The 23,135-nt window shown below is 43.6% G+C and overlaps 1 protein-coding gene across 3 annotated transcripts in view; it reads right to left on the bottom strand.

Moving 5' to 3' along the window:
* Positions 1-2,430: 2,430 nt before the first annotated feature.
* The window catches only part of LOC115657053 (pre-mRNA 3'-end-processing factor FIP1-like), a 32,226-nt gene continuing 11,521 nt past the window's right edge, over positions 2,431-23,135 (bottom strand). Inside the window, exons 8-16 of one of the 3 annotated variants that reach the window (XM_030574264.1) lie at positions 22,468-22,592; positions 19,521-19,626; positions 17,557-17,755; positions 15,158-15,184; positions 13,071-13,128; positions 11,381-11,436; positions 10,177-10,245; positions 7,649-7,807; positions 2,431-4,272 (exon numbers count right to left, since the gene is read on the bottom strand). In XM_030574264.1, coding sequence (XP_030430124.1) covers positions 4,082-4,272; positions 7,649-7,807; positions 10,177-10,245; positions 11,381-11,436; positions 13,071-13,128; positions 15,158-15,184; positions 17,557-17,755; positions 19,521-19,626; positions 22,468-22,592 — 990 coding nt within the window. In that variant the 3' untranslated portion in view covers positions 2,431-4,081. Of the gene's footprint in view, positions 4,273-7,648; positions 7,808-10,052; positions 10,246-11,380; positions 11,437-13,070; positions 13,129-15,157; positions 15,185-17,556; positions 17,756-19,520; positions 19,627-22,467; positions 22,593-23,135 lie in introns of all 3 variants that reach the window. The other 2 variants (XM_030574263.1, XM_030574265.1) reach the window with 2 other exon arrangements.

The raw sequence follows: 23,135 nt of genomic DNA, 5'->3' as shown, positions 1-23,135 counted from the left end.
ATGGCCACCTGCTCATTCCTTTACCTATCTTGGAAGACAGCCTTCCTTGTAGCCATCACTTCAGCGAGATGCATATCTGAAATCAGAGCCCTCGTCAGAGCAGCCATATACAGTTTTTTCCATAAAGACAAGGTGCAGCTTCGCCCCCACTCTGCCTTTCTCCCCAGGTGATATCAGCTTTTCACGTGAACCAGGACATTTTCCTCTCGGTCTTTCACCCGAAGCCGCATGCTATGCGGCAGGATCAACATATGCACATTCTGGACGTTCATAGGGCCCTCGCATTCTATATCGAGCATACGAAGCTGTTTAGGAAAACGACCCAGCTCTTCATTGCAGTGGCCGACCGGCTGAAAGGCCTACTGGTCGCCTCGCAACGCATCTCCTCTTGGATCATGATCCATGCTTGCTACGATTTGGCCAGTGTCCCAACCCCATGCCTCACTGCCCACTTCATGAGGGCTCAAGCCTCATCGGCCGCTTTTCTGGCCCAGGTTCCAATTCACAAGATCCGTAGAGCTGCAGTTTGGTCATCGGTACATACCTTTGCCGCTCGCTACACGTTAGCTCAGCAGTCTAGAGACGATGTCGCATTTGGTTTAGCGGTTCTGCACTCAGCGATGTCTCACTCCAACCCCATCGCCTAGGGAAGGCTTGGGAGTCACTTAATTGGAATCGATATGAGCAAACACTCGAAGAAAAAATGGATACTTTATCTTTGTAACTGTTGTTCTTTGCTCATATCCATTCCAAACTCGCCCTCCTTCCCCTTTGTCAGAGTAGCCGATAAGAAGGAACTGAGGGGGAGCTGGGTTGGCAGTAGTCTATATTCAGTGCCATTAAGGCGCCATTCCAGGGGGCTCCACAGCCGACCCACCAGGTGTTGCTAAGGTAAAAATTAAACGATCATGCATGCAGCGCGCACACACCTAATTGGAATGGATACGAGCAACACATCCCAAACAACAAACAGTTAAAGGTAACTTTTTTAATATTTGTACTGTAAAAATGCTAAGAAATAGGTTAAAGTTCCATAGTGCAACCTCTGTTATGAAAGTGCAACTTACAAATTTTGTTTGTTACATAACTGCACTCAAAATCAAAACCATGTAAAACTTCAGAGGCTAACAAGTCCACTCAGTCCTACTTCTTATTCACCCAATTGCTAAGACAAACAAGTTTGCTTACATTTACAGGAGATAATGCTGCCTGCTTGTTATTTTACAGTGTTGCCAGAAAGTGAGAACAGGCATTGTATAGCACTTCTGTAGCCAGTATTGCAAGATATTTACATGCCAGATATGCTGAACATTCTTATGCCCCCTTATGCTTTGGCTACCATTCCAGAGGACATGCCTCCATGTGATGATGCTCATTAAAAAAAAAATACATTCATGAAATTTGTGACTGAACTCCTTGGGGGAGAATTCTATGTCCCCTGCTCTGTTTTACCCATGTTCTGCCATATATTTCATGTTATAGCAGTCTCTGATGGTGACCCAGCAGAGGTTGTTCATTTTAAGAACACTTTCACTGCAGATTCGACAGAATACAAAGATACTGATGTGAGATTTCTAAAGATAGCTATCGCACTCAACCCAAGGTTTAAAAATCTGAAGTGCCTTCCAAAATCTGAGATAAGGTGTGGAGCATGCTTTCAGACGTCTTAAAAGACCAGCACTCCCATGCGGAAACTATAGAACCCAAATCACCAAAAAAGAAAATCAACCTTCTGCTGGTGGCATCCAATTTGGATAATGAAAATGAATATATGTCCATCCAAACCGCTTTGGACTGTTATCAAGCAGAACCCATCATCAGCATTGAATCATGTGCCCTGGAATGGTGGGTGAAGCATGAAGGGACCTATGAATCTTTAGCGCATCTGGCATGTAAATATCTTGTGACAACAGTGCCATGAGAACACTCGTTCTTGTTTAGTGTTACCTGAAAGTGAGAAGCAGGCAGCATTATCTCCTGCAAACGTAACCAAATGTGTTTCTCTGAGTGATTGGCTGAACAAGAAGTAGGACTGCAGGCTCTAAAATTTTACATTATTTCTGAGTGCAGGTTTTTTTGTACATAATTCTACATTTGTAAATTCAACTTTCATGATAAAGAGATTGCACTACAGTACTTTTAGGTGAATTTAAAAATACTGTTTTTTTTTGACAGTGCAAATACCTGTAATCAAAAATAAACTGAACACTATTCTCTGTTGTAACTGAAATCAATATTTGAAAATGTAGAAAATATCCACAAATTTAAATAAATGGTATTCTATTGTTTAACAGTGCGATTCATTTTTTTTAACCACTTGACAGCCCTACATTTTTATATATTGGGTACATGTTGAATACCTTTTACACCCTCTTCGTTATAAGCAAGTGTTCTTGGTATGGCTTCTCTCTCCCTCCGTCACCTCCCCCCCCTCCCCCCAAAATCATAGTAAGGACACCTTTCCTCTCCAAAAAATGAAGCTTTTGCTCTAGAGCCAGAGCAGTGCCAGTACAAAGTGATCCTTGCACTGCTTTCCACAGTATGCCTGAACTCCACGTGCTGGGCTGCTCTGCCAACCTGGCCTCTTGTACATTAAGAACTAGACAGATGTCACCACAAAAGCTAATCACTACTGACCTGGTCTGACTCCTAAATGGTAACATGAAATACTCCATAAATCTCATCACCAGAGCCCAATTGTTCTGTTAAAGTTGAGGCATGGCTGCACAGAGTACTGAAAAGGGAGGAAATACATTTAAGCATAGTCTGGGGGTTTTTTTCCCTTCTGCCTTCAGTATGCATTGCATACGATTCTGTTGCTTCAAGACAATGGAAAGTTTTTAAAACTCACATTTACAAAAAAAAAATTGCTTTATTCTGCTTCCCACAGGTTTTGTAGTTAATGACCCATCAAATGCAGTGTCATAGCATACAACTTAATATCATGCTGGATGGGCTCAAGTTTCAAAGGTTGTAAGCTTCACACAACACTCAGACTTGCATGACTACAGTACAAAAAAATCATGTAAAATTTCAGAACCATCTTATTTTGGGGAAGGATTTAAGACATTTTTAAATATCAATTCATAGAAGTGGAAGATATTTAAAATGAGATACTTGTGGATTCACACAAACAAGTGCAGTATTCTGTTTAAGAACCAGGTATACACAACAAACCCCCACCTTCCACTGAGAAATTTCTGTTTAAAAAAAAAACCCCAAAACCCTAAATCAAACAGAGCATGGAATTTGATGGCATTATTCTGAGATCTATAGGAGGAGGCAGAGTGAAATGCATTGCACAGGTGTATTAGTGATGCTGAATATAACTAAACCCAACAATGTCAAACTGCTGGCTGGGGCTTCATGTTCCTTAAGGTGTTAGATTATTTATCTCAATTGTTACAAAAAAAATAATCCAACCTAATTAAAAAAGAAACTCATGCTCTCATCACAGTCTTCCACGGAATGTGACTTTCCATTTACAGGTATAACATGTAAGTAGAACTACATTTTCAATGGGTTTAATAAAAAAAAAGCTGGGTTTGAAGTCTCTGAATGCCCTACCTTTTAAAAGCCATTAGACCAAAGCAGGTTCAAATGACACACCTGTAAAGTAGTTCCTTTCCACATGCTGCCAATCCTGCCACAGACAAATGAGAGATACTTTCATAGCTATAAAGAAATGGATCCAGGGATGAGACTGTCACTAACAGACACCAGATTCTAAGCTGGCTCACAGAGGACCTAAAATCACACTTTTCTTTGGACAAGAGAGTTCAAATTGCAGTTACTGTCCTACTTTTTAAAAAAAGGAATCATGGTTGCGCAAAAAAACCCTATCACCTAAATACATTAGTTTCAGCTGAAGCTGTCTTTCATCAGAAACCATAGGATCTGATATAATGAAGTTCTTCTAGGGTCCTTTACAAGAAGAATAGCTCGGTGCTGTATATACTATTACTGCCATACTTCGTCTTGTATCCAAGTTTAACTGTGTGTTCAGCCTTAACGCATGAGCTGTCACATTGCATTTCAATACTTGGCCACCAGTCATCTCTGCTTCCCTTGGAACATAAAGTTAGATGCCATGCTGCTTGCAAAGGAGCAAGTCCCTTCTAAAGGACAGCTGGGAGCTGTTACTCCTTAGCATTTTGTTCATCTCCCTCTGCGACGCCGTCATCACTGGCCTCCTTCTCCTCTTTGCTGCGCTTGTTCTTTTTGTGCTTGTGGCGCCGGTGGCTTTCACCCTCTTCACTTTCATGCTGCTTACTGTAATGAGGGGAAAGGGGTAGAGAAACCAGAATCAAGTGTCAGCACAGCCAACTGCCAGGGAAGTTCAATTGTACCTATGACAAAAGGTGCTGACAAAGGATGACGTTTGACCTAGAATAAATGTGATAAGAGATCACATATATAGAAATCACATATACAGAGAATGTGATGCCACAGAAAGGTTTCATCAGCACTCCTTCGGGATGCGCTTGTTACTCTTAAATGTCAAAACCATGAGGGAGTTACGCAGGTTGGCCCAACTGGATGCTGATAAATCCTTTCTGCCATGGTGCACCATTATGGTAAATTGTACATGCCACATATTTGACAGAGGCTGTTGTAGGAACAGTTTGTGGCTTTTACTAGGTCTATTTTTGGTATTCCTCCACCTGTAAAAGCCAGGCTCCAGTAATATGTGGAGTGGAGGGAATGCAGGCTGTGTAGGGAGTGATGAGGGAAAGGACAAGAATAAATTTGAGAGACTGTTGAAAATTTACCTACACTAGTTTTTCTAGACAGAATCTCTTGGGACTTACCCAGGCTGGAAAGGAAAGACTGATCCTACTGGCAGAGAACTGTTGGCTTCCTAACTGGACAAAACAATCCAATTCTACCTCTAATAAGCCAGGTGTTGGCCCAGGACTGAACTTTCCTCATCCTAGGTCTCAGGCCACAGGACTAGGTGGGAAGGTTCTTTCTTGCTTCCCAAATATGTGAAGGTTTCTCTGCCAGGTTTTGTTTTTCAAAAGAGAAAATGAGCACTGCAGTTGCTCTGCAGGTTAAGAGTGGACAAACCAATGCAGCAGGGTTGTGTGGGGCACAAAGTGCAGATGAGTAGCTCCCAGGGGAGTGTAAAAGGAGTTTAGCACATGGATACCTTCACGCAGAGCATGTGAGCACATTCTTATTACAAGCGGCATTCCCAAGCCCTGTGGTGAAGGTGCACCTCTTGCTGAACACTGAGGTCCTGTGTAAAAATCCCAAGGCTGCAAGTCAGTTTCTAACTTGTTTTAATCATGGTTCCATTATCATAAAAAGAAACCATTCTTGGCATGTTGATAACTTAATACCTTCCCTCCAAGGATCTCGCAGCATTTCCTGCACAGGGAGATAAGCCTTCCAGCACTCTGGGAGACAGATGATATCTCCTAGCCAGTCACCCAACACATCAATGGCAGAGCCAGGAACTGAACTTACTTTTGCTTGTTTTCAACCCTGCGCTCTGACCACACAACCATCCTTTGTCTCAAAGGTCTTGAACATTTGAAATGGGGGCTTTGTTTGTAAACATGACAGGTTTTCTTCAGACTTAAATCTAACCTAAAGCAGGTTGAAAATTGCACTGCAGTCCCTTCTCCCACTGCAAGAGTCCCAAATGACATCAGATCTTACCAGCATGATCACCTCAAGCACTAGAATCCAAAATGCAATTGTAATTCAAAGCCACCTTTAAAAAAACTCTACGTGGATTTCACCATTTACTCAGTGGAACAAACAATTCTCATCCAAGCACTCTGGGCTGCTCAAACAAGGGAGTGCTTGCTTTTAAAGAGAACAAGAGGAAAATCTATCCCAGCATTTCATTTCCAGCTGGCAGTCTGTATCCTAATTCCCTATCTAAGCACTGTAATAGCTTTTGGCATCATTTCAATGGAGTCCACGCTGCTTGTACAGCCACGCGATTTGCTGTATTTCTACTACAACATCAAACCTCTTGGGTATCAGGAGTATTATTTATCTAGCACCAGCTTCCATTTGTTTTCAATTTGGTTTTCACTGTGGTTACCACCCTCCTGTGAGATTCTAACTCTTCCTTTACACCAAGAGAGCAATCAGTACCTCTTGGAGAAATTAATGTGCATCCTGAAAGATCAGAACAGCATTTTACCTCCAGTCTTCAGAGAGAAGGTTTTTCTGATACATCAATTACATGATGAAGAGAAGACATTTTTTCCCTCCTCCAGAGAACCAGCCTGAAACACTAAGGCCTGGTTGGTCTACACTATAGTTAGGTTGACGTAAGGCAGCTTACATCAACGTAATTATGTCAGTGTACATACTGCAGCCTTGCTCCCTCCAATGTAAGTGCCCTACTACATCGACATAACTCCACCTCCACGAAAGACCTAGGGCTTCTGTCGGTGTAGTCAGGATGACGCAGTATCCATATAGACACACTGTCAGTTACTTACATCAGCTGTTGGCTGCCATTCTTGACAATTGTTGCTTACAGCTCAACTGTCACCCTTGGGCAGGTGGGGGGGCTCCAGCTGGGAACCCGGGTGGTTGACATGCTCCTGGCAGGGAGCAGAGAGCCAAGAGCCCGGGCTCTCGGCCCCCCACACTGCCCCTCTTAAGTCAGTGGAAGGGCTCTTGGAGAGGACATGCACCACCAACACTAGAAGGGCAGCGTGAACATGAACCACCACAGTAAGGCTGTGAGTTGACATAACATAGGTCAACTTAACATTGTAGTCTAGACATGCCCTTAGATCTAAACATCTATCTACACTGTTAACAAGATGCCCATCGCTGTGGTATCTGAGCAGCTCCCAGAATTCTGAAGTGTATTAATTCAGAAGTCAGAGGCTGGATTTTAGGCTTGTTATTTTGTTGATGGGAGTGCTATTTTGAGAAGATTGGTTCAAGAAGTAGTTTACATTTTGCTCTGAAGGAGTGGAGATTCACAAACACACTGATCTGCTCCATGAGTGACCTCTTTATCAGAGCATCACTAGCTCCATTTTAGTGGGGGTGGGGGGCACCCTGAGGGAGATAGTGACTCAGGCAGTATCACTCACCAGCAGAGATGGGACCACCATCCAGATCTCCTGACTGCTAAGACAATGCCATAGCCCAGCACCACACTACCCCTCTGCTCCAGGAGTGAAGTTCAGACCAGTGGATTGAACCCTCCATCCTGTGCACACCCCTTGGAATGGACAGGTCCATTGTTCCAGTAGAGCACAGCTGAGGTTTTCCTTCCTATTTTAAACTGAAATTTTCTTTTCATGGAAGCGAGTCTCCTGGTGCAGAGTCCATGACCAGCAATATCCCTGCTGGGAACCAATGTAGGGGACCTACAGATGGCACTTTGCCAGATCCCCAGAGCTAGCCTTGCTCCTCCAGAATGTACAAAATGAACACACAGTAATACAAAGGAAGCCTTCCCCTACCAAGATGGCTCTGAATCACTTGCCAGATGCATTACTTATAGGGATTTTGCCTCTCTCTGAAGCATCAGATATTGGACAATGTCGCAGGCATAGGCAATGCCAAAACGGACTAGAGGTCAGGTTTGTTGTGGATATTCCAGCCTCTGCCAAGATCCACATCCACTTAAAGGGCCCGCTCCACCAACAAGGAATCTTACCGTCTTGAAGACTTATGTTTACTGCTCTCCTCCTTCTCTCTGTGTCTGCGCTCCCGGTGGCGATCCTCCCGCTCTCTGCTCCGATCTCTACTCCTGCGATAATCCCGCTCAAAATCATAGCTTCGCTCTCGACTGTAGTAGCGGTATCGCTCGTCATCACTTCGGGGGAGAGAAAAGCGTACAGTGAGGCATGGGGAGCTGCTAGACAGAGGGGGGGAATATGCTACTCATTAACACTTGAGCCTGCCCTCTAATACATTATGAGCTATGTTCGTGGAGCCTGTGAAATCCCAGGGTCTCGAGGGCCTCATCTACTTACAACCTGATCTATATGCAGACCCCCATCCCTCCAAGGGAAACATCACCTCTTGGCAAAGTGCAATGTTGATTTAGACTGGAATTCTCTATTAGCACAATCAGAATAGATATTTAAAAAGAAAAACAAGTCCATGAGCTTAGCGTTTCTTGCTTATCGTAGCTCAGAAGCAACACTGGAGTTCAGATCAACACACACGTTTCAACAAACATTCATGCAACTTTAATGCAAATATCTGTAATAATAAACATAGAAATAATCATTGCCTATTCCCATCCATGGCCCTCCCACAACACACACCAACCCCTCCTACACAAGGTGTATGAGATCTCAACTAAAGAGAATGGTTTAGAGTTTCTATAAGGATGTAAAAGAGTCTGAGGAGTATTCTTATACGTGGGTGTGTGGCAGAGAACCTGGCCTTTGCCCAGGTGGGCTTTCTGGAACACATTTGTGACGCGCCCTCTCACTACTGTTCAGTCTTGCTCTACATTTTCCATAAACGAGAAAGAAATGACCAAAGTGGTCCAGAAACGTAGTCCTTGTATCTCTGCACTCCGCTAGTGCAGGACTGTACACTGCAGCACTCTTGTTCAGGCTACTGGTACATCACTTTGCTTGAGTCTATTTTTATTTATTTACACACAGATATATAAACACACATGTACACGTGCCTAAGAAAACGGTACGATGCACACAGAGACCACATGAGCTTATGGTCTGCACCCTTTCTCCAGCCTAAACATCTCACTCTCTTCTATATAAAACTGCATATCCAAAATGCAGACACATTTTGGAATTTCCACTCTCTTCTCCCCTATGCCTGTCTTATAACTCCCCTTCCCCATAAAAACACTGAATACTAAACCCCAAAAAGATCCCCAGTCCCATAGTTGGAAACAAGAATGAAACATTTGGGAAAAAAGCCTGAAATACTGTTTTGTAACCTACGCAAACAAGTTAAAGAAGAAAATCAGACGGAATCAAAGACAGAGGTATCATCTGGGAACTATCGCCTCAAAAAGGTTTGACTGATTACTGTGACTTGCCCTACCTGATGAATACAATTTAAGCTTCTAGATGCCAACATACTCTCCAGCAACTAAAAATGCTAGCACAGTGCCTGGAGTGCTAAGCAGATCACATGATTCATGTCCCCAGAATTACAGGAGCCTTACAAATTCCAGTATGTTAACATCCTCATTGCTTCCCTACCTGATCACCTTCCAAAATGCCTGAAGCCTTTTAAAAAAGCTCTCTGTTACAAGAAAACTACCTTGTTTGCTCAGCTCAGTGGCCTGGAAGTTGCCAAAGCAAGCAGCACCCTTTGCCAGGAATATACATATATTTTGGTCATGTTTTCAGCAACTACTGGCATTGCTGGGTGTGATGCTTGTAAAAATATCAACAGTGCTTGTGACAACAGTAATATCACAAGAGCCCTATGGTGGAGAGTGCAAAGCAACTGCATTGAAAGAACAGCAACCCTCTAATCTTCCCTGTGTCTCCGGTTTGCAGCCTTCTCCGCTGAGCTCTCTCACGGCTACTGTCCCCTTAAATCACACTTAATTCCCAGCAAGGTGGCTGTCTCCAGAGAAATGCCCATTGTCATTAAGGGTTTACACTGCATGGCATGTTCACGGTGAACAATGCTCCTTATCCCACAAGCTTTCAGACCATGGGGCTCAGCAAAAGGGGGCAGTTTCCCATCAAAATTGTTACATTCAGTTTTTCAACTGTCATCTTGAAACTACAGAATAGCAGCATTTGTATAGGACTTGTCATCCAGAGACCAAAGTGCCTTACACAAAAGGTGGATATATAATTGGTCATTAGCCCTGTTACAAGCAGGGAAACTGAGGCATGGAGAGTATGTGGTTGCATAACAAGTCAACAGCCGAGAACAAACCAGGTGTCCTATTGCTTGTTCTTGTGCTCTAGCTACTGATCAGTGCTGTAATTTCCCAGCAGGACTTGGTGGTAACATGTGAGCACTAAGTGTGGTAATAACTTTCATGCTTTCATCTGGCACAGCCTAGCCCCCTCCCTGGGAGGCCATTGCAGTGTCATGTGGACTACCGTGCTTACTTGTTGTATTCACTGGTAGTTGGAGTCCGGTCTCTGTCTCTCTCCCTTTCCCTTTCCCGCTCCCTCTCTCTCTCACGCCTTGAGCCAGAGTACTCCCAGTGGCTGCTGCTGGAGCTGCTCGTACCTTTATCCACGGTCGTCACCCAGGGCGTGTGGGATGTGGAAATAGGAGGGTAGCTGATGAAACCAGAATCTGCAGTGAGAGAGCAGAACCTTCACTTGTCTGAAGGGTTAGTGCTGACCCAGCAGGGAAAGAAAACATGCTTCTCTGCACCCTGCAACCAGGCCACATCGGGCAGCAATTTCGTCAGATCCTGCAACCTAAGCAGGTTTGGCCTAGGTCAGGTCTGGAATTGGGACTCACCCAGTAACATGTAGGTGCTCTAGTTAGTGGTACTGCTGGATCAGGAAGTGACACTACTCCCTTTGAATAGCCACTAACCCAACCCCCACCTCTTTACCCATGAGCCCCTGATTTCCTCCTTGCATATTCATGTATGATATTCTAATGAGTTTTAAGCATCATCTAGGCCAGAAAGAGGCAGATGTTGCTGCAATCACTCCAGGCACTGATTAAGGTTATTCAATTAGGAGCTGTTGACACCTGCCCTCTGTGGATCACAGCTGCCCACTCGGCCATGTTACTGGTCCTCCCGCAGGAAGTCCTATCATTTCTTCCTGCTCAGAGGATGCTGGCTGGGGAAGGAAGACAAGATAAAGGATCCTGAGATGCCCTGGCAGTTTCTCTCTTTTTGATCAGCCAGCAGAATCTATGGTTTGGTCTTCAAGATTCCTAGCCAGCTCTGTTAGCTCAGAGAGCAAGAGGTCTGGCCCCTGACCCCTTGCAGGATTAGGGCTGGTGCCTGCAGCAGGTAAATCCCAGGTTCTTGCTCTATCAGAGACATTCAAAGGCTCATGCATGAAAAGTCTGAAATTTCGCTGGGGGCACATTCTTCCCTGGAAAAAGCCAGGATCACGACTAGGGGCACAGGGACCCATGGCTGCACTAGAAAGCTTCTCTGTTGCTGACATGGGAGTTGGGTACTGAGAGCAGCTGATACAGGAATGAGAACTATTTAATTACAAACATTACCTGGGTCAGAGTCAATTCAGAGAGTGCAGTTGATCTAAGACTGTCTAGAACATTTACTGCTAGGCTCATTACCAACGCCCACTGTCAGCGATTGGGCTGGCTGGAGCGCAGACACAGCTTCAAAGGTCACAGTGACAGAGGCATAGGTCAACCTAGCACAAGGGTAAGTTACCAACAACCCTCTGGCCAGCCCCATGCCCAATCAGTTCCACCATCCTGCGGCTTCCATGCTCACCTGCAGAGTTGTATCCAAATGGTGGAGGCTGCCTGTTATTGTAGCTGGCAGGTTGGCTTTGGAGAGAACACAAGGACACCAGTTACTAACATCAGTTACCTGCCATCAGCTTAGCACACAGAGCGGGAACCTGCAATACACTTACTGTTAACTCAATGGAGAAATTAAGACAGGAACCCTCCCCACCCCCCAGATGCCACAAGTCTCCTCCTAACCCCCTTGCTTCTGTTCAACTCCTGAAATCCAAGCTGGGTTCTTCACACCTGCCTGGTCTCCAGGCCAACAAGTTTCCACTCCTGGCTGCTGCAGTTTCCCTCCATGGTCCTGGGTTGAGGCTGGATGTGGGATCTGGCAGCAGGGAAAGGCAGGACAGAGTGGAAGGTCTTGCTGAGAGGATGGAGACCAGAAGGGAGGGACTGGCTCTGGCCAGAAGCCCTGACAGTCTCCCCTCCCTCTAGTAACAGATCCTCCTTCCTCTTTGCCATGATGCCCTGTAGTGGCTATACCAAAATTCAGGAAAATGGTCAGTCTTGAAAAGGCCAGAGGCAGTGTAAAAACAGAAGATCGTGCTAGAAAATTAGAAGTTAGGAAAGCTTATCAGGGTCTAAGGAAAGGTTCTACTTAGGTTCACTCATGTTTTGGGCAAAACATTATGTAAATTCATGTAATATAGGAACGAGTTAGTTCATCTCTAGCGGATGGTGGCAGACAAAGATCCTTTGGGGAAGGAAGGAGTGGTGACTTGAATGAAATGATAAAGATTTTCTTTAATAGCTATAAAGCCATGTGTTATGCTACACAATCACATTTTGCCCTCCATAGCATTTTTCATGCAAGGATCTCCAACCTCTTTTTTTTTTTTGGGGGGGGTGGGGGGGGCAGCAATCTGGTAACTTTAGTTATGCAAGATGACCAGAGGTCACATCCTTTCACCTCACAGATGGTTCCCTGAGGCAAGACGTGGTGTGGTGGACTGGGAGCCTGGCAATTTAAGTTATATTCCTGGCTCTGCCATGAGCCTGTTCTGTGTCCTTGGGCAAGACCCTTTGCCTCCACGAGCATTAGTCCTCCGTCATCCTCCCCAATCTGCATGAGACTAATAATGCTTCATAAGAAATAAATTCACAGTAGCAAAGTGCTCTAAGATCCTTGGATGGAAACTTCCAGGGAAATGCAAAATGGTATTACTAAGAACACAGTGAAAGCAACAATACAGTTTTGAATACTGGTTGTGAACATACTCCTAATATGTGTGAGACATGGCAAGATACCAGTAAACTGACAAACCAGGGGCGAAGTTTGCTGCAACAGATTAAAGCCTTGGAGCAAGAGTTCACTGTAAACCTGGCAATTCATGCTCCCCTTCCAAATCAGATGCAGGTTGTAAGTTACTCTACAAATATTCTAAACACAAACCTAGCGTTCCCCGATACCATGTGGCCATGCTGATGGGTCCCCTACTACGTAGCACACCTAGTTATAGTATCCCCACATCCTGCTCCTTAAGCTACCTTGATTCTTAGCACTTCTTAAAGATTCTTTGTGTTTCTTAAAACTGTGAAAAACAGGATAGCTCCTATTTCCCTCCTATGCCTCCCACTCAGAGTAATTCCATTCTACTGTCTAGCTGCACTTGGCTGTGTAAAACCAGGATGGAAAATTATTTACTCAAAGGAAGCTTCTGCCTTACCCATCAAGTGTTGGAATGAGGAGAGCTGGTGGAGGAGCCAGAGGTGGAGGGAACAGCCCTATAAATAAAAGCAGAGTGTCAAGATGAAGTCGCAGCAAGCTTACGGTGTGGGGCTAGACTCCCCCAGAAATCAGGCAATTAAAGCACAGTTCTACTCTGAACAGTTACGTTGAAATGGCACCTTCTAATTCCACAAACTCACACCCCTGAGTGTATTCAGAGCCATATGCGCTTACAATTGATCCTCTACTGCTTTTTACTCCTATTTGCCCTACAGAGACAGCACAGCTAAAGAAAAAAGAGCCAGACGCTATTCCAGCTTGCGCATCATCAACAAAATATCAACTCAAGTACAGAGTGAAAATTTCCCCCTACATTAACCCTGTGCAGTCCCATGGAAGACTGAAGGCTTGGCTCTCAGATCCCAGGTTGAAATCCCTAGGGCTGACTGTAAATAGAGTGATGGTTCTATCTGTACAGTGATTTAATGTGACATGCAACATGGAAGCCTACTGTTTTGGGAAAAATCACTTTTCTGACTATAAAAGCAGCAAAGAATCCTGTGGCACCTTATAGACTAACAGACGTTTTGGAGCATGAGCTTTCGTGGGTGAATACCCACTTCCTTCACCCACGAAAGCTCATGCTCCAAAACGTCTGTTAGTCTATAAGGTGCCACAGGATTCTTTGCTGCTTTTACAGATCCAGACTAACACGGCTACCCTCTGATACTTTTCTGACTATAACTACACTGTAGAAGGCAGAAACCATAGTAGGGCAGAGCACAACCTAGACAGTTAAATGGATGTTAGAAGTCCCCCACATGATCTCTTTCCACTTTCTAAAAGTGACTTGCATACCTACCTAGGCTTCTAAATCCAATTGACTTTCAAAGTGGCTAAATCACTTTTGAAAATGAGACTTAAGTGATTTTGAAAATTTTACCAGTTTCAAACAACCAAGAAATTCTTGGTTAAGCCATTACCAATGGCAAGGACATCATGCTAAGTGAACTACTAGTTTGTTCCAGTGTAAACATTTGTTTTCGTTGTTTTAAAAGAATGTGTTTTCTTAAGTTATTCTGACACTCAGTCATCAAAATTCCCCCCTTCCCTATTTTTGAAAGATTTTTAATCTGTAGATTATATGACTAGAGAAAGTAGTAACATTTGTGAAACTCATCCCTCTAGAGCAGTTGCTATTGTTGAGAGAAAGCACTGATACTTAGTGTGTCATGCACCTTCCTCTAATTACCACAGAAGCAAAAATTGTGACAGGGTATTTTCCACACATTACCCTTTTCGGTTCAATTACTATATATGAAGCTTCCACTGTAGCTAAAGTCTTTTCTTTCCCCTCCAGCCCATCACAACTTTAATCTAGATGGAACCAGAATTGCAACTGGCAGCAGCAGTGCCCAGAAGTAGGTCGGGATTTGTACTCTGCTTGCTAGAGGTGGCATTTCCCTAGATCAAGCCCACTATGAGCAGGGTCCATTTGATAACAAAAAAGAATCCATTCTGCAATATTGTTTACATTGAGATGAGAAGTTCCAATCAGGATCTGAAGCTCTCCAAAAATTGGGGCTGTTCCAGCTTGGGCTCAAGCTTATTTGTTACACTTGGTTTGTTAATGTTCACCAACTATACTGTACGTCACGGGAAAGAAAACTTCCAGTGAAAACAGCCATTGCTGCCCCCTTGTTCTCATGTTCTCTCTGAAATCTTATGTGAAGCACTTTGATTTGACAGAAGACTCATCACTATGTGAGATCCCATGATGGCACAAGTTAGGTCTTCTGAAATTTAACCAAGAAGCTTTCATGATGTCCTCTGCCAACCAAAGCTGCTTTCTGGATTATTCTTCCAAGATAAAATGATTGTTTTAAGTGGCCCTATGGATCATTATTGAGCTCTATAAGCTAAACAGCTGAAATTTGAGATTGCACTGCTTATCAGTGCTTATGTTAGCCCAAGTCTGATTGACCTCAAGGTAAGATGCAGCCACACCATTTCATACTTTACTTCAGTGCTCAGATAGGACTATTCTTACTCACTGCCACTGTTAAAGGCAAATCAAAAGCCTACCTGGAATGGGACCTGGTGGTGGCAAGCCTATGGAAATAAGAAAACAAATTTAGTGAGAACAAGAAGAAATTAACATTATTTTGTTACCATAAGCTAATGAGCCTGGTTTAGTAGTATCCACTTCAAGAAGTTTGTTTGAGGCCAGGTATATTTCAGCAAACAGAATATACAGTAAAAACTGTTCACTTCTTCCCCCCCCTAGTCATCATAAAATGAGGCAGTAAAGACCAGGGAGGCTATTATTTCATCCATCACTCAGACAATGCAATAATGTTCTCCATGGATTAGATCCCCTGAAAGCATATTTATTCGGGATCTTCAGAAAAGGAAGCCAGCGAAGAGAGAAGCGCTAGTATAATATGCTCTTGCTGACCTCTTCCAGGCAGGAGACTAGCTGCTGCATCCTGGACGAGGTAAAGTCCAAAGTGTGGCCTTCACTTCAGTATTCCAGCACACCAGTAATAAAGGCACTGATCACCATGATGAGGTTGATTGAGTGGAAGAGGCACTGCCTTGTTTGTAGTAAATGGAAAAAGGTGTTTCAGACCATTGCTGATGCTGCTTAGTTAGAAAAAGGAATCAACAGGATTCTGACACTGTGCATGCCCTGGACTGTCAGCAGGCATTTAAATGTCCATGAACAAGCAAGCCCTCTTGGTCTTTGCCTGCACATTTTTCTAACAGGCTGATCCAAAACTCCACTTGATGTCAATGACCGATATACATGTAAAACCACAGCAGTCCTAAGTCTAACAGTGATTTTAGCACCAGTGTTTAAGGACTAATTAACTTTCACCTGAGACACTGACTCATGCAACACTAGGTCAAAGATAAATGAATGACAAACTCTCCATTCAGAGGAAATATTCTAATCTAATCTCTGGACCTGAATCAACACACACTACAGAACCAGATGTTTTTAAAGAGAGGATTTTGGTTCTTCTCTAGAAAATAAATACTAATCTAACCCCAATTCACATAGGTTATCTCCAGTAAGGTGTGTCACATAGTGCATCAAGTAGCAGAAATAGCAGTAGAACTTGAGACTCCTGACCCTCAGAGCCCTGCTCTTACCACTAGACAATGCTCTTCCCTTCAGGAATACAATGCAATCCCACTATCTAATCAGCTGCACTCTAAAGTTAGGTGTGAAGCATACACCGATTCATCATAACAACATGTGTTATACAAGGAACCACCATCCACTTAAAATCTAGTCACTCTAAAAATAAATTTAATAGTTTCAGGTCTACAAATACTTAAGTCCCCCTGCTGCGCTTTTTCCTTTTGTTAACATTTCTCTCCCTCAGTTGCTATTGTATAAGACCCATACAAACATCAGAAGAAGGTGAGTGACTAGCTGTGCAGGAGAAAGAAATTGATTATATGCAAAATAGTGCCAAAGACATAAAGGGGGGGATACCCAGACCAAAATAGAGGCCCCTTCCCTCCATCTCATCAAGTTCTAGCCTCCTAGCCATTATAAATACCATAGGTAAAAGGTGTTCTGGGAGATGCAATTTTTAAGTTAAGTGTGTCTTCTTAAGTGCTGAGTGCACTCAGCACCATGCCTACCTTCTCAATATCTGTAAGGGAGCACACACTTGGCAACATTGAGGGACACTGACAGCTTGCCAGGAGTCCATAGGAGGCCCCTCATTTGCACATACATTCACACTGTTGTCTTAAAAGTGAAAAATAAAATGGGCAGAACTCTAATACCTGCTTACACTCTCAGATGTTTATACAAGTAATATCCCACAGTGACACGAGGTATGATAAAATGTATAGGATACACATGTAGAAGGGATATAAACCTTCAGACTTCAGGGCACAAACTAACCACCAACCAACCTGAGTAAGGAAGAAACTTCTCCTCTAAGCAGATTATTCCAGAACTGTCCATTACAGGGTGTCTCACTTTCCTCTGAAGTATCTGTCAGACAGGATCCTGGGGCATCTAAATAGCACACTAGTCTGATCCAGTGAGGCAATTCCTATGTTCCTACCTTCCTTCAAAGATTAAGAGAAATTGCTAGTCTACTTATCCATGTGTAAGAGGCCAAGCACCATGGTATCCAAGTGACATCAGCGACTGCAACAAAACACAGAGCCATTCAAAGGGAACAGCAGCCCTGAAGAGTTTGAAGGCATATATATCCAAAGGTGGGGGGGGGAGGAGGCGAAGAGGGGGAGAGAAAGAGAGAGAGAGAGAGAGAGAGAGAGAGAGAGAGAGAGGGGAGGTTCCCCAGCTGTCTGAGTTATCTCAGTGACCTGATACATGGCTGCTCACTTGCCCCTTAACATTTCTTAATTATACTAAAGATTCCTTTGATTTCCCCAAGCCTCAGGTACTTGAACTTCACACACCCAGATTAACACATCAAGCAAATACCTACCTGGAGGATGCAGAGGAGGTGGGACAGAAGTAACTGGAGGGGGAGGATGGAGAAAGTGTGGTGGGGGTGGCCCAGCAATTGGGGGAGGTGGGGGACCTGCTGGTGGTACAAACGGCTGTTGCTGAGGTGGCTGCTGGGGCTGTGATGGTTGCTGAGGCTGCTGTGGGGGTTGTGGCTTATTTCCATGATCTCCAAGAACCTTCAAAACAAAGACAGACAGACAGAAAATAGAAGGTGGTATTTTACCCCTTGGAACCTGCAATCAGTGCCTCCTAGTGCTGGCAAAAGGGGCATGTGCCACAGAACCCAAGCACCCCAACATTACAGGGAGGGAGGAAGTCTGGGACAGTCTCAGCCTTTTAGACACACTACAGGGGAGATGTCACAAGCTCGGCATGCAAGGAAATGCCCTGTCAACAAACATCTTCGCAAGCATGAACATGACAAGTGGTAGAGTCCAAGCTAGCTACAAATCTACTCCTATGCGAGATACCCCTCCCCAAGGGATGCATAGAATTATGACTGAATGGGTCACTTGCACTTAATACTCTTAGGACGAGCCAAAAACCTGATCTCAAGAGGGGTTGGGCACAGCCACTCTTGAGATCAGGCCCCACATCACAGCCCTCAAAATAAGAGCAGCCCCATTCGAGTGGTGATATGCTCTCTTATTAAACAGACAATTGTGTGTCAAAATTTGTTTTTGAAGTGCATCCAATTTGCTTTCTTCATCAATACAACATGGGGTCAAATTCTGCTCCTAGTTGCATCAGTGTAAACCCACCATCAAAATTAACAGAGCGCTGCTGGAGTCACACCAGTCTAACTGGCAAGAGAATTTGGCCGTTTATGTTCACATTGCCACTATTTTAAAGTTCAGTATACAGCATACACCAAAATGATTTGGATATGCAAACACCAGCACTCAGTATGGGGAAGAATAAAAAATAATTTACTAATCAGATTTAGCCTTGATGCACCCCTGGGGCCTACCCTTAGTAAAAGGTTTGTTTGCACTTTCCCAACATCGTTACTTTATAAAAGAAGTTTTTTGGGCTGGAGGGGGGCAGTTGGAAAAGAACTGTTCTGGTCAGAAGGTTCTGGGGACTCTAAAAACCCCTAGCTTCTGTCTGCTGAGAATCCCAGCAGAATATGGGCATTAGGTTGTATATGGGATGACACGACTGAAGTCAGTGGAGCTATACTGAAGTGAGATCAGAACAGGCCCACAGTTTGTAACTTAATTTTTTTGATGCCTTTAAAAAGGGACAAGTTGTGCAGTCCCAACACTTAGACACTGCAGGGTGAAGAATGTCTGATAATAACCGACATGAATGTTATTTTGAAATGCTGTCATTTTTTAAAAGATACATAAACATTCCCTTGCAGTGTTGGAAACCCCCACACAACAGCACTAGATTAGAGAAAATGACCAGACTAGTTTTACTGTCCAACATGAGAAAAATGTAGAAAGGTAAATGAGAGCAATTAACAGTGAAAGTAAATTGGATTGTTACAATTCTTTCAGATTTAATAGGAGAACACACTAGTAACAAGGTATGGCTTTAAAAAAAAAGGGGAAAAAACACTAACAAATCCATCTAGGAACTTCACAGTTAACATTTGCTGAACATCATGATAGTAGTTAGGAGCTTGGACCCTCCTGCTCAAAAAAGAGAAGTCCCAGTGTGTGTGTGGGGGGTGGGGCTGGGGGAAGAGAGAGAAACGCTCGATTAGCAGTGTAAGGCTGATACAGTTGAGTTCTCATTCCACCCGCTAGGGGGGCACTGGTATGTGCATATGTTATGATTGGTGATTTATTTTGCAATCTTGACAGTGTTCTTTTAAAACAAAACCTCATGTTTTACAGAAGTAGACAGTCAGGAAAGTGCAGACAATTGCTCAAGGTTCATCTGAAAGTGCACAGGATATCAAATGTTTGAAGACAGCTTGAAGCTGTTTACCTGAATGGGATTTTCCTCAGAGGCGTGTTTATCGCGGCGTCTTCCTTCTACCCTCCTAATAGTGCCTGCCTGTCCACCAATCACATCAATTGTCCCACCCAGCTTCCTGGTACAAAGTAGATATATCTTCTCAGGTTCGGCACAGAAATTAGAAGTAACAGTTTTTCTTTTCCCCCCGACAGAGAGCTCTCTCTCATGCTGGGAGACCTAAAGCAAAAAGGCCAAGTACATTCTTTTCCATCCACAGCAAATCACTCCAGGCAGAGCTCCAACTGACAGGGAAACACAGTAGAAGGGTGGGGAATCCTTTACTGCATATGCACAACTTGAGCTCTGGCTGCAGATAGTGATTTAGGTCTCTTTAGACACCACTTAGTGCTTGATCCTGAGATGTGAAGAATACTCTACTGGCTTCAGAGGGATAATGTGGGTGCTGAACATCTCTCAGGTTCAGACCCTGAAAACTGTCACTCACCTATACATCAATAAGACTACTCAGGTTGCAGGATCAGGCCCAATGCCCTTACAAACAGATCTAGTAGGAGTGGAGAGTGCACAGCACTTGAGAACTTTAGATCAGAGACAGCCCAAAATTTGCACCATTTCATGACGGACCCATGCTAACTCTCATGGACCACCACTCTAAACTAAGCACTCTCTTTGGTTACAATTCTGACTGTAGGACACATTTTTTGCCTCTCTATCCCTAGGCCCAGTCCTCCTCTCAAAGAAGTCAGTAAAAGTTTTACCACTGGCTTCAATGGGAGCAAGACAGGGCCTTATATTAATAAAGAGTGTTTGCATATAAACAGGGGACCAGATTCTGCTGTTGGTTACCCTAGTTAGATCAGGATCTTTGTTTCTCAAGAATTTGTATTTTCTTGTTGCTTATTCAAAATCCTATACTGGGGACAACTATTTCCACAGCTGTGATGTCACAAGCACAGGATTTGGGGGATGAATGAGAAGCAGGAGAAGTTAAAGGAATCAAACATTCTACGTTTATGAAAATATTCTCAGTAATAAAGACCCAGGGGCAAGAAAGTTGGGACTCTCTATCTGAATAGACAGATTAGAGTTTCTTGTCCAGAGACAGCAGCTCATGAAGGGTCTGATCCTTTAAAAGATGCAGAGTTTCCCTCCTCCTGAAAGCTGTGAATTTGCCATGACTTTTGTGACGGTAGCTGACGTTAGGACATAAACCCAGGTCTGGACCATTCTGGCCTGCCCCTTACTGAGTGAAACTCCACCAGGAAATTTCAGTCTGGCTCTACTGGAAAGCCACGAGCTTTTAATTAACTGTTGAAGTCATTTACTAAAAAGCGTTCACAGTATTTTAACTAATAAAGGATACTTGACTCCAAATAATGGGATCCCATTAACTTCTGCATTCTCCCCACCCTCCCAGGTTGTGACTTCTGCACCTTTTGCCTGACAAAACCATTGCAAACAGCATTGCCATAGTCAGCTTCTGCTGCAATCCAACCAGAGAGAAGTAGGATCACACCTTACACCTTCTACTGTGGGACAAGTGAGTTACGGAAGGGCCAGAGCTAAACAGAAAACAAGTGAAATTTACTGTCCTTCCCATTTTCATTGTCATAGGAAACAAGACTTTGCAAACACAACCTGCTGATTGTTGAGATACAATAGCACAACAGATGTCCAATTTCATGGCATGTATCTTAGTGCCAACAGAGAGACGTGCTGTGACTATAGCACCAAAGGTATTTAAACACATTGATTTTAATCCAGGTTAATCTCTAGATAAAGCCAATATTGATTCCATGTTAAATTGGACGCTGCTAAATGCGTTAGGGCTAGAATGTATTTTCTTAAAGAAAAAGAAACTTTACAAAGCCCAATAAGGAAAGAAAAGTTTTCATTAATTTCAGTAGGAGCAGGTTGGATTTGCAGAGACTTTAGAAAGAATAGCATCACATGCGAGAGCTGGAAAGTAAAGCTGATCAGTCTGATTTCTCTGTCGAGAAAGTGTGAAATGCAAAAAAAACTAACTGCTTAGACAGAAATGAATAAATTGCAACTTTAAAGTTTTTTTAATCCAGAATAATTAATTTAATACAGCTCTGAATAATTCAGAGCTAACCCAGGGATCCTCTTCTAATTTTACTCAAACTCTCCACTGAAAAGAGTGAGACACAGGTGCAGGACTGGTTCCTAAGTATGATCAGCAGAGGTGTGCAAACCATGGAGTTTTAAAAAAAGAAAAATCTGTTTTGGTCTCCTGTAACCAGGTTTCCCAAAGCGCCTTATAAAAAATAATCAGAGCCATATTGTCAGGAAGGTGACTGTTGTCCAGTACAGGTTTCCAGTTAGAATTACTAAAAGCAATTTTACTTTGTCTAGGCTTTGAACCATTTACAGTCAAGAGAAAAAACACCAAACTGACATCCAACTGATAGCATATGTAACTCATGCTACCTGCAGAGCAGGCAGTTCAAATACCAAGTAGCTCCTCTTGGCCCTTACCAAGGCCTGAGCCAGCTCTGGTTAAAGGCAACGGAATGATTTATTGACTTCAGTGGGAGTTGGACCAGGCTCTGGAAGAATCAGCAGCCCAACAATGGGAAGCTCCATAGCAGGAAGACTTCCTTGTCTTAGCCCTCCCCTGCAAAGCTCCCCTTTGTAAGGCTGGGACCATGCAGCATGGCACCAGGCCTACCTACTCACACAGTGCAACAGTGGGAACACCAACAGGGTAGGGAAATGGAGCTGAGGGTGGGGGGGTTCCATAACTACACAGCAGTGTCATTGGGAAGGGTGATAACTATTGACTTTCAGATTAACACTCAACATAGTTTAAAAGTCGCTGCCCTGTTTGGGGTCCATAAGAGACTCAGACAAAGAAATAGCAGGATATCATCTGTCCCATTATTTAATACATTCAAATAGAAAACTCCAATGCAGTTTCTATACACTCCCTTACCTATTAGGTGGAGGCCCAGCCTTCATCCGCCCTCCTATCAGAGCCACAAAGTCCGTTTTGAATTCTGTTTTGATAATGTTGTTCTCTGGTTCTTTCTCTGCATTTCCTGTCCTTCCTTGCTGAACCTAAAGAATTAAAAAAAAAAAAAAAAAAAAAAAAAAGATTTCTGTCTTTGGTTACCAGCTGAGTAATAAGTCATGAAGTTCTGCTCTTCATAGGTTCACGCAAAATAAAGATCCAATCTTCAGCCAATCTCACAGTTTTGCAAGTTGAATGCCTTTTCCACTCTTGGCCTGCTGTCCCCATTTTTAAATTCCCATTAGAAGCCCCAACATATACCTAACCTGACCGTGGTCCTCTTTTTCCAGTCCTTAATTCAGGGAATAGAAATTGGATATGGAGGCTTTTCCCTCAAGCTCACCCATTCAAATCCTGCCAAGTGACCAAAAGCTGTTACCATCTGAGGCCATTCGGTGACCATGTGAAATGAGTTTGGTGGCCATGATGGACAGGAATCCACATCACAAGAAGTGGCAACAAAACTGGCAAAGTCTCATCAGAGATGCCAAGAAGCAAATAGGCCAGGGAGACAATGCCCCTCGCATCACAGTTGGCTCCTCAGATCAGACTTAAGTCAATGGTCTGTCAACTCTACACCTCTCACCAGC

This window comes from Gopherus evgoodei, chromosome 9 (genome assembly GCF_007399415.2).
Source record: "Gopherus evgoodei ecotype Sinaloan lineage chromosome 9, rGopEvg1_v1.p, whole genome shotgun sequence".
Classification (NCBI taxonomy): domain Eukaryota; kingdom Metazoa; phylum Chordata; order Testudines; family Testudinidae; genus Gopherus; species Gopherus evgoodei.
The sequence above is the reverse complement of the archived record's forward strand: the minus strand, read 5'-3'. Positions and strand labels throughout refer to the sequence as shown.